Raw genomic sequence first — 13,648 nt, 5'->3', positions numbered from 1 at the left:
TCATGTCTCGAAATACAGCCATTAAGCACAACCGTTACACTCATTTCATCAGCCCTACTTAGACATGTGCTGTTCATGACAAAACCGGCATGAAGAAACGTGTTCGCCTATTACACTTTCATCTTTAAATTGTATTTCAAATTACACGTTGTATTTTGGGACAGGGATACCACTGGTTCATGCTCATTCATTCAGGTTCATGGTTCATTCAGGCCGGGTGTCTGATCAGACTGATTGCCATAAACATATAAATACTGCGGTGACCCTCATGCGTAATTGCGCAAGATGGCACTGGCACATCCTCCTTTTTGCCTCCACCTTTAATAAATGTGATTCTTTATGTCGCACATCAATGTCAAACATCCTCAAATTTAAAAGCAACACATTAACTACATGTTGGTAAAGGAGAAGAAATATTTGGTCTACCTTTAGATCAGACCACTTTTTTTTCCTCTGTCACTGTCCGTGCAGTCCCACAGACACAGCTGACAGCATCAGCAGTGTTGATGTGTTGCCACTATTTTTTTGCTTTCTTTTATTAGTGATCCCGCTGCTGTGGCCACCAAATAAAATCTTTCTTCAGTCCTCCACCTCCCGTTAAAGGGTCTCTAGCTCAATCTCGGAGAAATTCCATTTTTTGGTTTGTTTCTCACACCTGTCGCCGTGACTCACAACGAGAGAACACTCGCATGCCGGCTTATTTATATGCAGATCGCATTCATGAGGTGATTTGCATGACCATTTATGGTTGAACTAGGGCGTGTAGAGGGCGGAATATGAGGCGGATCTGGGTTTGCACAACTTCAGGAGGTCTGTGATTTATAAAGAGAACATTGCGTGCAAGTGTGCGTGCGCATGGTTTTATAAATCAGATTATTTTTTGGTGCACGCCATTTTCAGCTTTTGGGCACACGTCAACTTTTAGTATGAATCCTGAGCACTCTTTTATAAATGAGGCCCCTGGTCAGTCACTGAGCTGCTTCTTTGTGTTTAACGTATGAACACATTTTGTGAGATCACAGTGACCTTCATACACCAAATTCAAATCACTTTATTCTTCAGTCGTTGGACGTGGACGTTTGTGCCAAATTTGAAATTTGAAAAAAATCCCTTCTAGGTGTTGTTGAGAGATGAACAGACGGCCTGTAAACACAATGTGTCTGCTCACAGCTTTAGATAATAATAAAATTAATCTGATGATATTTTCAGATTATTTCACTCAAATATCAACAAGATCTTTATAGTTAAAATGTCTCTTTATTAAATCCTGCTGCAGCACTGAGCTGTATTTGTTTCAGGCTTTAAAGACCTTAATTTATTGAACCTATAGAAACTGCTCTGAAGTCAAACACCTCCCTGTGTTTCCTCTGAGGCAGAGAAAGTCTTAGAGGTTGAATGAGGGCCAGTGTGAGCTGCTGTATAAAATACACTGAGCAGGCACATTGTGTTCCTCTGCGCTCCTCCTGCTTTGATCATACATGATCAGCGGTATCCCCTGGATAAATCCTGCACTGCTGCAGGAGGAGGCTCAACTCTTCCACAAATCTCTCAGATGGTCATGATGATTTCAGCGTTAACGTGCGACGTGAGGAGCGAACACAGAGTCAGTGAGGCAATAAAGACGAGAAGAGCACTGTGAGCAGGAGGTTTAAATCACGGCTGAGGAGGAGATTGAGAAACATGTTGCTCCCTCAGGCATCATCATCATCATCATCATCATCGTCGTGCCCTTGAGCCTTCTGCATTAAGCAGTCCACATCTGAAGGCTGCGGTTGTCCCGGGCAGCTCCTGGTGGGCTGCATTAGAAAATGGTGGTGGCTCCCAGGTGTGATGATGATGAACTGAGTGAATGTAAAGCAGAGCGAAGCTGAAATATAAATGAAAGATGAAAAAGGCCGTTGGCTGCTCACCAGAGTTCAGAGAGTAGCTGATGTCGGCGTTGCTGCCCATGTCTTTGTCCAGGGCTTTGACCCGGACAACCTCGGAGCCTGTGGGGGCCAGGTTAGAGAGGCTGGCCTCGTAGCGAGGGCTGAGGAATGCCGGCGAGTGGTCGTTACAGTCCTCCACATGAACCACCACCTTCACAAAGTTCCTCTTCACGGGGATCTCCTGGTCACGCACCTGACGAGGAGCAAACACATGTCAGAGTGTCTGTGGAGGTGTGAGGCAACTCAGGCGCCAGAATAAATGTTGGCATCAAATGTTCAAACAACAGATACGTTACATTTGTTTAACATCTTCTTGTATTAAGCAGCAGAATTGCTGCAACTCATGAACCACAGTTACGTTTCAACAACACTGTGGTTCATGTGTGGTTATGTTTAGGCAACAAAAAAAACTTTCCTGACAGGAAATGCAGCAATGCCTCAAAAAAGAAATATGAATAAAAAGCATTTTCTTGAAACGATTCCCGACAGGAAACACAGCGATGTTTCAGTAAAGAAACTTAAATACATTAACCAAAAATATTTTCACAGTTGAAACAGAAACAATCAGATAAAAGAAGATCAAATAAAACCACAAAAAAATAAATGAAAATAAAAATAATAAAATTATTTTACTTCCTGTGTGAACGGTGCAGATAAAGTTTATTATGATTTATGTTTCTATGTTTTTCACTCGGTATCAAAGTGACCACTGAGATGTGTGTGTGTGTCTCACATTACAAACGGCTTCATACGACTGAGACAACTGTGTCGTTACCATGACGATGAGCGTGTGAGTGGAGATCATCTCATAGTCGAGCTCCTCCGTCATCACCAGGACTCCACTCTTGGGGTCCAGATGGAAGAACTTGGTGCTGTCTGGGTGGAGGCTGCTGTGGATGGAGTACACCAGTTTACTGTTGGTGTCGGCGTCCTGCGCGCTGATCTGCAGGATGTCCTTCCAAGGCGAGGTGTCCTCAGGAACCCTCACCTGAAGCACACAGGGACAGACGAGATGATGGGTGAAGTCTTTCAAGGTAATGAAAAAGAAAAACGAACAGGAAACAAGTGGGTCTGTGAAAGTGGACAGGAAACTTAAATCCTGGACTTTCACTTTTCAATCTGAGCACAATTTTTATTCATAAAGGCGACTGACTGAGGAACAGAAAACATTTCCAGAAAATGCTCCGTTAGAGACAGAATTTCAGAGCGCAGAGCAGAGGGGGCAGTGATGTGATTAGAAGAAATAACAGCAGCCTGACACTGTCCTCTGGATGTCCTGATAATTACAGTAAAGAACGCCTGCTGAGGGGATAATACGTCTCTACTCGTATCTAAATTTAAATTTAAAATGATCCCTCTGAAAAATCTCCAGCCAGCTTCATGCTTAACACAGCAGGCCGTATTTAACCCATCCACAGCTCAGGGTCTAAAGGGCATTTAAGGCGTGTCAAGCTCCACTTTCTCTGGTTAAACAGCACGTAATCTGGACACAAACGACGGCACGAGGAACAAAGGAGTCGTATTTAGTCCCTTAATTAATCCTAAGTGTGTTTTGGGCGTAACATGAATTCAACCAATCATTACCTTTAAGAGCCAGGTGCAGAGTAACGAATAAGAATATACTGTGGAACATTTTAAATCTAAAAACTGCAGTGATAAATCTGACAGAGGAAACACAACTAAACTTTTAGTCTCTGACATAATCATCAAAGTTATGCTGCTCCTTGTGTGTAAATGTGCACAGCATCTCTCTTAGTGTGGAGTCTGACAGCAGCTCTGCTCTGATCTCTGCTACGTTCACATTTTACAGAATGTCACAGCAGCAAATATCAAAACTAAAAACTGTAGTTATAAACCTGACAGAGGAAACAGAACTAAATGTCTAGCTTCTGAACGACTGTAAAAGTTGTGAATAGTCAATAAAGTTACGCTGCTCTTCGTTTGGTCAGACAGCAGCTCTGCTCTGATCTCTGCTACGTTCACATTTTACAGAATGTCATTCATATTTTCCTCATTAATGATGTTTTATTTCACCCACCTGTAACCCATTCACGTGTCCCTGTGTCTGCAACAAGCAGAGAGTATGCACGTTGTGAGCCCACCTATGTCGGAGCATCTTACCATCTGAGTAACACTCCCTCTAAATCTGAGGAAAATTCTGCTCCCTTCTGACTATAGACCGGGTTTTTGTTGGTCACTGGATCAGTCACTTTCTGTTCCCTCAAAATAGCAACACAGCAACAGTGCGCCTGACTGCATGTCATTTTAAGACCTACATGTCCATATTCACTGTGGCCTAATGGCCCACAGTGAATTTACGCTGCTCCTTATTTGCATGATAAATCTGACAGAGGAAACACAACTAAACTTTTAGTCTCTGAAATAATCATCAAAGTTATGCTGCTCCTTGTGTGTAAATGTGCACAGCATCTCTCTTAATGTGGAGTCTGACAGTAGCTCTGCTCTGATCTCTGCTACGTTCACATTTCACAGAATGTCACAGCAGCAAATATCAAAACTACAAACTGCAGTAATAAACCTGACAGAGGAAACAGAACTTATCTATTAGCTTCAGAAATAATCAATAAAGTCGTGAGTAAATGTGCACAGCGTTTCTCTTAACGTGGAGTCCTACACGCCCATGGTTGCACAGAACAGTACATTTGCAACTTACACAAGGCCGTGAATGTGACAACTGCATCGGTCTGAAACTGAAACTAGCTATGACAGTTGTGCTGCACTGAGCACCGGGTAAAAGAACAGAACAAAAGAGAAATCAGTAAATCAGGCCCACAAAGTCGTAATGAGTCATAAACATCACTCTCACAAGTCAAGTTAAGGAGTTTCATTTTTTGCCTGTAACTTACCTGATACAGAACTTTTATATTTAACTTGGGTGGACGAAAAAATAGTATTATTTGGATAATCAGGTGGTAATTTTGCTGTTTGACTTTGATCTGAGTCATAACTGGTATATAAACATTTGTATAAGATTGGACTTTCGTCGACGCAGATCAAGGAGGCAATTGAGGTACTTTCTAAACCCTCAGCATGTGACGACCACTCATCCTTGGAGTCATAACTCAGTCAAATCTGAACACAGGCATGACACAGATTTTTGGACTCAGTGTGACTTACACTTCTCCAGGTTTTCCTCACACATCACATATCTGTGATTAACACTGTGAATAAACTACAACGAATCTGTTTAGAAATCATAGGGAAAAAAACGCACCTTATAACTGCAGAACTGATGATTATCACATTTTTAAGTTTTCTTCAGTAACAAAATCATCCAGCCAAAGCTGTGTGAACATCAGTGGGGACACTGGAAACAGGAAACTCTAACAGCTAATTCGGCACAACGTCTTGATGTCATTTGCTAAAATATAAACTGTTATATGCTCAAGTTGTCCACAGCTGATTCACAAACTCCACGGCAACAATACACTTCCTGTTTACATCCCTCGAAACCCTTCAAATGTAGTTTTAAAAGTCAGAGTGTGATTACTCTGTGAACAGAAGTAAAGCAAAGAATTAAATCCAACATGTCCCAGTCGATCTCATGTTTACTGTTCAAATAAAATAGATGTTTTTCTCTTGTTTATTTAGGCATTATTTTTTTCAGCTTCCAGTTGGGACATGTTGGAAAAGTTTGAGTCATATTGACACAGTTGATGTTAGCTGAAATAGTTCTGTTGTAAAAAAACATTGAAAAAAAACCTACGTATGGACTTTAATTCATGTGATCACAGAGACATGTTACTCTGCTTCTGGTCACACCTGTTGTGTCTCTGACAAACCCATAAGTTTGGGTGTCACTGCTGCAACAAGTCTGGTGTTAGCACGAACATTCAAATGTAAATCTTTCTCTCACCTCATACAGCGGCTTCAGGAAGACGGGCCGATGCTCGTTCATGTCCAGCACACGGATGTAGGCCTGCAGTTTGGAAACGGAACACACACAGTTTGAGAAAATGGATGCTCAGCGTGAACGACATTAAATATGGAAAGCATCGCTTCACATGCAGCAGCTGAGCCGCCGCTGCCTGCAGGATTTAAGATGAGACCTAAAGCAGAGATTTACACACTCAGACCAGGACATGAATAAAGCTGTGGATGTTTGTTGTCTAAAACTGCAGGTAGAGCTCACTGAGTGGAATTAAAATCAATGTGGTGTGTTCTGGTTGCTTCTCTCTTTAGAGGTGTGCTGAGCAGGACTGGATGAAAACATGCACATCGTGGAGAAACAACAAACAAGAGTGAAGCTAGTGTTTACGAACAGTAACGGCCAATTCCTGCAGAGGTTACCTTTAAACCTACAGATACACACACACATATACGCACATAGACTACACACAAAAACCTTTTTAGTCAGAGTTTGTATATACATATATATATATATATATATAGTCTTTGTTGTTTGCTTCATGTCTCTGACCTGTGTGGTGGCGCTGTGATGGCCGTCGGTGACCCGCACTGTCATGTTGTAGTTGGAGCGTCGAGCTGCATCGAGCCGGCGGGCGATGGAGATGGTTCCTGTATTCCTCTGGATGTCAAAGTCCTTTTCTTCATCACCACCTGAGAGACAGACAGAGACAGAGACAGGTGAGGGACAGACAGGTTTTTCCCATCAGGTGTGGAGGCAGGAGACAGGATGAGGGTGTCCAGCCGTCAGGTGTAATATCTAAGATGGTTCGTCACACTGTGCAGCTCTGATTTTGACTGGTTGCAGGAGTGATGCATGGTGGCATCGTCCTCCAGGGTGTGAAGAATGGCGGTGATTTCCCAGCGGGGGGCGCTCTCATTGATGAGCCTCTCTCTAACTCTGAGGGGCCCAAACTTCTCCAGCACTGCTCAACGCTGAAGACAGAATGAGACACGTTTACTGGGTCACCTCACACACAGGTCGCTCACAGCTGCACCTGCTCAGTCGTCAGCAGCTTGATTAAACACACATGAAGTCAACCGGACACATCATCATCATCATCATCATCATCATCATCACAGGTCCCACAGCTCCACAGAGCACAGTCTCTACCTGCTGGTATGTGTACATACCTACATACCAACCTGCAGTGATGGAATGAACACATGAACACATGAGCACATGAGCAGCGGGGTCAGTCTGTACACAGAGATAAACTGAGTCACAGGAAACAGGTCATATATGATTCTTCATGAGATGAAGCGTTTGAAGCTAAAGATATTTGCTCACTGAGTGAACACCAAATCTGATGGAGGATGATTAGCATCTGAAACATGTCTGGAAACAGCTGATCTAGGTACAGGATGAAGAATGGCTCTTCATGTTCGTTGGTCCTGAATCTAAGTTGTCTTCTTCTTCTTTTACCGACATATTGAACGCCACATTTGGTGCATGAAGGACGGTAAACTACACTGACACAGCTCCATGTTATCGGTTCTTGATTTTGTTCTCTCTCTGGTAACAAAGCTTGTAAAGATTTGAACCTTCTCGCAGTGAGCGCACGCAGCACAGGTGCAGCAAGAGGAAATAAATCTAGATTTTTGAAGTGCAGTCTTGAGTCTGAATCTGTTCTTGTTCTGTGTTTGACTCGTCCTCTGCTGCCTTGTGACATTCAACAAGATGAACACAGGACAGTTCATTAAAGTGCAGCTCATCTCATGACGACCAGAAAGACTTTTCACACTGACCAACACGGCAAAACCGTCGTCTGTAAATCAGTGGCCTGCTCTGTGGGACCAATGATGAGGAATCAGTGCCGATCGATCATTCTAGACGCAGCAGTTGAACCATTTTGGCTTCATGTGTCACAGAGTAACTGTCACAGGAATGAACGTGTCCCCACCTCACCCCACGACACTGTATCCAGGTCTCTACATACATCCATGGTGGAACATTATGAACACATTATGAACACATTATGAACACATTATGAACACATTAATCCTGCTGTTTTGACCAAAATGTGTTTTACTAGAGGGCAGCTTTGATTCTCATCTGTCACATGAATGTGAGAGATGGTTGGAGAGGATGTGAGAAAATGAAAAGCAAACAGATCAAAATATAAAACTACGATCTAAAGAAAACATTTATTTGACGTCTTGCTGATGAGTCGACTTTGACTCTTTCGGTCGCTGAAACTAACAGTGACACTTTTGTACTTCCTGTTTGTCTCTTTGAACTTCAGGACTCATAAAGTTAAAGTTTGTGTTTCTGATGAAGCGTCTGAACGATTGGATTAAAATGGACCTGAGACACAGACGACAACAGAGACATGGATTCTTCTCTCCTCCATATGAATCCATCCATCACAGCAGGACGCTCGTTTACACACTGAGCCCAGAGACACACTGAGACACACACAGTGTCCACCACAACACGCTGTCTCACTGTCTGTCTCGCTGTCTGTCTCACTGCCTGTCTCACTGCATGTCTCACTGTCTGTCTCACTGCATGTCTCGCTGTCTGTCTCACTGTTTGTCTCACTGCCTGTCTCACTGCCTGTCTCGCTGCCTGTCTCACTGCCTGTCTCGCTGCCTGTCTCACTGCCTGTCTCGCTGTCTGTCTCACTGCCTGTCTCACTGTCTGTCTCACTGCCTGTCTCGCTGCCTGTCTCACTGCCTGTCTCGCTGTCTGTCTCACTGCCTGTCTCGCTGCATGTCTCACTGCCTGTCTCACTGCATGTCTCGCTGCCTGTCTCGCTGCCTGTCTCAGTCTCCATCTGATTTAAGTTCATGTTTAACCTTGACAGTTTCTCAGGACAGTTGAGGCAGATGACGGACGGATGAATGACGCGTGCAGTGTGTGAACACTGAGACGGTCCTCATGCTGTTTCTACAGGAAGCTGAAAAGACAAAGAAAAGTCCGCACACTTCAGCTCCCTTTAGGTGCATTTATTCCACCAACCAGGTGCCCTTCTTCACCAGTCTGAAGAAGGGCACCTGTGGCCCGAAACGTCACTCCAGGTTGGTGGAATAAATGCACCTAAAGGGAGCTGAAGTGTGCGGACTTTTCTTTGTCTTTTCAGTTTTATTCATTTAGTCCAGCACCTTTTTCATTTTTTGGATGTGCGCGGCTGCTCTGTTTGTTTCTACAGGAAGCACAATGTGCCATCAGTAGAGAAGCAAACCGCCGATAAAAGAGGAGAAGAAGAATATAAGTCAGTGTAAACAATGCGTTCACAAAGCATGACAATAACTAGAATTCTGACCGCACGGCCGTCTGCCTCTGCAAACTAAATTATATCCATGTCTGTGCTGACTCATATGAAGCCATGACAGGAAATCTGGATCCTGCTGCAAAGACGTGACACATTTAAAACACGGATGCGTCACACACACAGGAGATCTGTACCATCAGAATAACTTGTTCCCATCACAGGAGCTCCACCTGAAGTTTCCTGTTCTGATTTAAAGCTCAGATGTAAAGTCAGCTGTGACGCCACTGCTGCAACTTCCTCAGCAGAAAACATGTCTGAATACATGTGCAGGTTCAGACGGCGGGTTCGAGGCCGTTGGTAGTGACAGTGAAACGCTGAAGCCACAGAGTGAGACATCGCTTGAAGTGGCATTTGATGGAGGTGCTGCATGTGATCCGTCCTCAGTGTCTCTTCCTGAGGTTAAAGGGTTTTCCTGATCAGCTGTGAGGGTCCAAAGGACAGAGGGATGTCGTCTGCTGTGAGGTAAACTGTGATCTGTGATACTGAAATGAATTAAAATGACAATAGAAATAATTAAATTTGCTGATTTCACACATCTCTGCAGCTCAAATCAGCTGCCAACTTTCTACCCAGATTGTTGTTAGCGCTTCACCTCCTCCTTCACCTCCTCCTTCTCCTCCTCCTTCACCTCCTCCTTCACCTCCTCCTTCTCCTCCTCCTTCTCCTCCTCCTCCTCGTCTTCAAAATATTTGAAACATACTGTGTTATAAACCTGCAGTAACACTGACTCATTCTGTCCCTCTGTTTCTCTCCTTTCCTTCCTTCCTTCCTTCCTTCCTTCCTTCCTCCTCTCTTCACGCCTCCTCCTGCACCCTCATGACTTTCATGTCTCTCAGCAGGTCGTGTGTCTGTACGAGAGGAAGGTAAACCTCATGCCTGCTCGGCCAGATGGTGTTTATTAAGACGTCCACCTTGTAAAGGGCCACACGCACACACACATACACACATACACACACACACACACACACACACACTTACTCAGTAAGTGATTGCTGAGGCTGCACTCTGTCATCACTGTGTTTTAAATCCTGTATTATTTCTGCTTTAAGTGAGAAGAGACGTTAAAGCACTGAAACGTCTCTTTTTCCTCCTCACACCTTTCATCACACGCACACACACACACACACACACACACACACACACACACCCTGTACGCTCTGTGTTTCTTGTAGGTCGGCAGATAATTGGGTCATCCAGTGGACTGTTTCTGTCACTTCCTGATGACTGACTGCAGACGAAGCAGCCGCAGCGACAGCTCTGTTTAACTGATTCAGATTTCACGCTCTGTGGCTGACTTCCTGTTCGACACACACACACACACACACACACACACGCTCACAGGAAGATTTACATTGGAAAAAGAAAAGACTGAATCGATGCAGCATCGCTCATCGCTGCTGTCGTCTCAGCACAGACACAGGAAGATGTACTGTGAAAGTAATTTTTCACTTTACTGATGGACTCCAGGCAGATGTGACGTCCTCGCCATGGTCGCAGGTTCAGCTCCCTGCGGGGCCGTGCAGGCAAACAATCTCCATCACTCACGGTACAGGGAGGAAAAAATGTGCACGCCAAACGTCATGTTAGGAAGGAAAAAGGATCTTCCATGCAGGAATTTCACTGACATTTTTATTCATGTCTCCGTTCCTTCATCCATCTTCTGGATGTTTATCTGGGTCGGGGCTGCCGTGGCAACGAGGCAGGCTGAGAGGTCTGAGGCCATCAGTCATTGGACGGGCCGACCCGCCCTCAGCGCGGCCTCATATGTGGACGTCACACACGGAGCAGATGAGGAGAGCGTCTCATTCATCTGGTTTCAAACACAGACTGTATAGTGACATCACACATTGGTTCTTGGACTCCTGCTGTGAACATGGATGCATAAAGAGAACTGGACACAGCGTTGTAGGCGGGGCCTATTTCACTCCTATGAAAGTTGCTAAGAAGTGCATGACGCCAAAAAAGTTTGGTTTCTCACGTATAAAATCATTTAAATTATTGGCATCGCTTTGTGTCCCACTGAGCAGCAGGTGCGCTACAGACTTCCACCCGCCAAGAGGCTAATTTCCAGTTTAGCTAACCGCTAACTTGAAGAGGGATAAGATGATTTCATCGTCTCTTCTAGACTTTCTAACTGATATCAGACCAGATGGATCAAATCCTGACACAGAAATTAGTCACAGTGGTTGTGAAGCTCAAAAAAATGCATCACTGATTTTCACACGTCTCTTTTGAGTTGAGTCTTTTTGGTCCACGTGGCATCACATGACCATATCACCACACTGTTTGGCCACCATGAACATATGCTTCAAAGCCTCACGCACTGTCGGACCTGGCTGTTAAGTCTCCATTCTGGTATCTTGGCGGTTGCCACCTTGAATTTTCAGAGCCAAAAGTGACCGTATGTGGCAGAGAGGGCGGAGCTGTAGAGCAGCGCGGGGCAGATCTGACTCATAGACTCTGGTGACGCCTTGCAGACAGCCTGTCACTCTGGACGCAGTCACTGTGATGTCACACATAGGTTTGTGACTGAAGTGACCATATTTGGACAAAAGGGCGGGGGTATCCTTAATGCTAGCTGCTAGCTTGGTTAGCACAGTGCATTACAGCCATGGTGATAAAACTAATGCTGCTACACCTGCACTCTGTGAACCTGGCGGCTACGCCATGGTTACGTTACCGAGCCAACGCTGTCGCCAGGGTAGTGACTTGTCAGCGGACACTCAAGGTGGGCCACAGCCTTAAATCTAACATCAGTACAGCTGTAATTTGGCCTTGTGTTACAGATAATTGTCACTATGACCTGTGACATCTGATGTGAGGCAAGAACGGAGCCCATGTTGTTTGTTTCATCGTATATTTCCTGTTGCAGGGTGTAAGGAGCTCTGCAGCCTTTGAAGTCACGCATTTAGTTTTACTGCTTTTCCTGAGGACGTGTTTTCTCAGGACATTTTTACTGGACTCTACAAATACACCTGACTGATTCATTCTCCAGCACGGAGGTCCAGACGTGAAGTGACTGATGATTCTGAAGACAAAGTGCCTCTGAGTTGAAAATCTTGATCCCTACAGGGTCAAACTTTGCAGGCAGCAGACATCGCCTTCAGGGTGAGAACTCTGAGCTGGAATGACCACGAAACAGATGTCCCTTCCTCCAGTAACTGCTCTGGGACATAAGGAGGTTTAATTCCTCAGCCTGTCCTGTGACTGCCTCCGGGTGTCCTCCAGGTGCCCGACCTGCCTCGACAGCTCTGCTCAGCAGACTACAAACAGACGCACGGAGAATCAGGTCAACTCTCCTGCTGAGACGACATCATTTCCTCTGATCTGATCAGCGGTGTGATTCTTCGAGTCACTGCTCAGAGGTTGAGACGAGAGGTGAGGGTCAGTGATGAAGAGCGATTGATTCTTTCCTCCAATTCTCTCCACCTCTGCAGCCCCGCTGTGCAGTTACAATAAATTCTGTACAATAACTTCACAGATGGGACAGAAACTCTGCGTTAGGAAAGGTTGATAATTCTGATTGTCATTCGTTAAACAAACGAGTCGAACGCCCTGTAAACAAATTACAAGTCTGACCTCTCCCTCCTTTTCTGGTCACAAATGTTCTTGGATCCAAAGAGCATCTTCTCAGCTGACCTTCATAAACCTGATATAATGTTTTAATAAATGAGCTTTAGACATGATGCTGAGATTTTTTTACCTTTGGACGAAGCCAGACGAGCTCTTTCTGCTAAACTGAGGTAAGCTAAGCTAAACTAAGCTACCAGCAGCTGACTGCAGTTGTATATTTATACTTGACAGGTATGAAAGTAGCGTCGATCTGTTCATCTCATTCTTTAAGAAGAAAGCAGATAAACACATTCTTCTAAACAAATCATTTCTTTAAATTATAATCCGATCTTTAACGACAGGAAGTTGATTCTCTTCATACAGGTCTTTGTCTATTCTCAGCGTGTCCCTAGGATCAGGACGCCCTGCAGGACCCAGAGACTTGTCCTCTCAGAGCAGATGATCAACCCTCCTCTGCAGGGGACAAATCTCGTCCTCCAGCAGCGAGCCGCGGCCTCGGACCCGCAGGTGCTGACCCTTATCCGGACCTCCTCACACCCAGCTGGGACCCGGGTCCAGAGAAGGACGTCGCATCCATCCACAAACAGCTCTTTGATTTCCTCTGAACCATACGTGTTGTGTTTGTGTACATTCACATGAGGTGTTGTCTGAGTTATTGTGACAGCCGGGAAAGTCTTCATTTGTCTGTGACAGTTATCTGACGGCCGCAGACGCTCGATAGGCATCTGAGCTCTGCTGCTGGAGAGGAGGATGCTGAGAACTGAGAGATAAACGCCTGATCATATCTGCAGGGGAGAGGAGTCGCATGACACAACAACATTCCCTCTACGCCAACACCATGAGGGTCTGTGATACACCTCCTCCACCCAGGAGAGGAGAGGAGAGGAGAGGAGAGGAGACCCTATGCCAGCACCATGAGGGTCTGTGATACACCTCCTCCAC

General features: G+C 45.0%; 1 protein-coding gene across 1 annotated transcript in view; it reads right to left on the bottom strand.

Annotated features, from left to right (window-relative positions):
* The window catches only part of fat2 (FAT atypical cadherin 2), a 125,372-nt gene that overhangs the window by 66,121 nt on the left and 45,603 nt on the right, over nt 1-13,648 (bottom strand). The window contains exons 7-10 of the mRNA XM_033619522.2: nt 6,370-6,509; nt 5,806-5,868; nt 2,704-2,916; nt 1,911-2,121 (exon numbers count right to left, since the gene is read on the bottom strand). Of these exons, the coding sequence (XP_033475413.2) occupies nt 1,911-2,121; nt 2,704-2,916; nt 5,806-5,868; nt 6,370-6,509 (627 nt within the window). The remainder of the gene's footprint in view (nt 1-1,910; nt 2,122-2,703; nt 2,917-5,805; nt 5,869-6,369; nt 6,510-13,648) is intronic.

Source organism: Epinephelus lanceolatus, chromosome 7 (assembly GCF_041903045.1).
Source record: "Epinephelus lanceolatus isolate andai-2023 chromosome 7, ASM4190304v1, whole genome shotgun sequence".
Lineage (NCBI taxonomy): Eukaryota > Metazoa > Chordata > Actinopteri > Perciformes > Serranidae > Epinephelus > Epinephelus lanceolatus.
The sequence above is the reverse complement of the archived record's forward strand: the minus strand, read 5'-3'. Positions and strand labels throughout refer to the sequence as shown.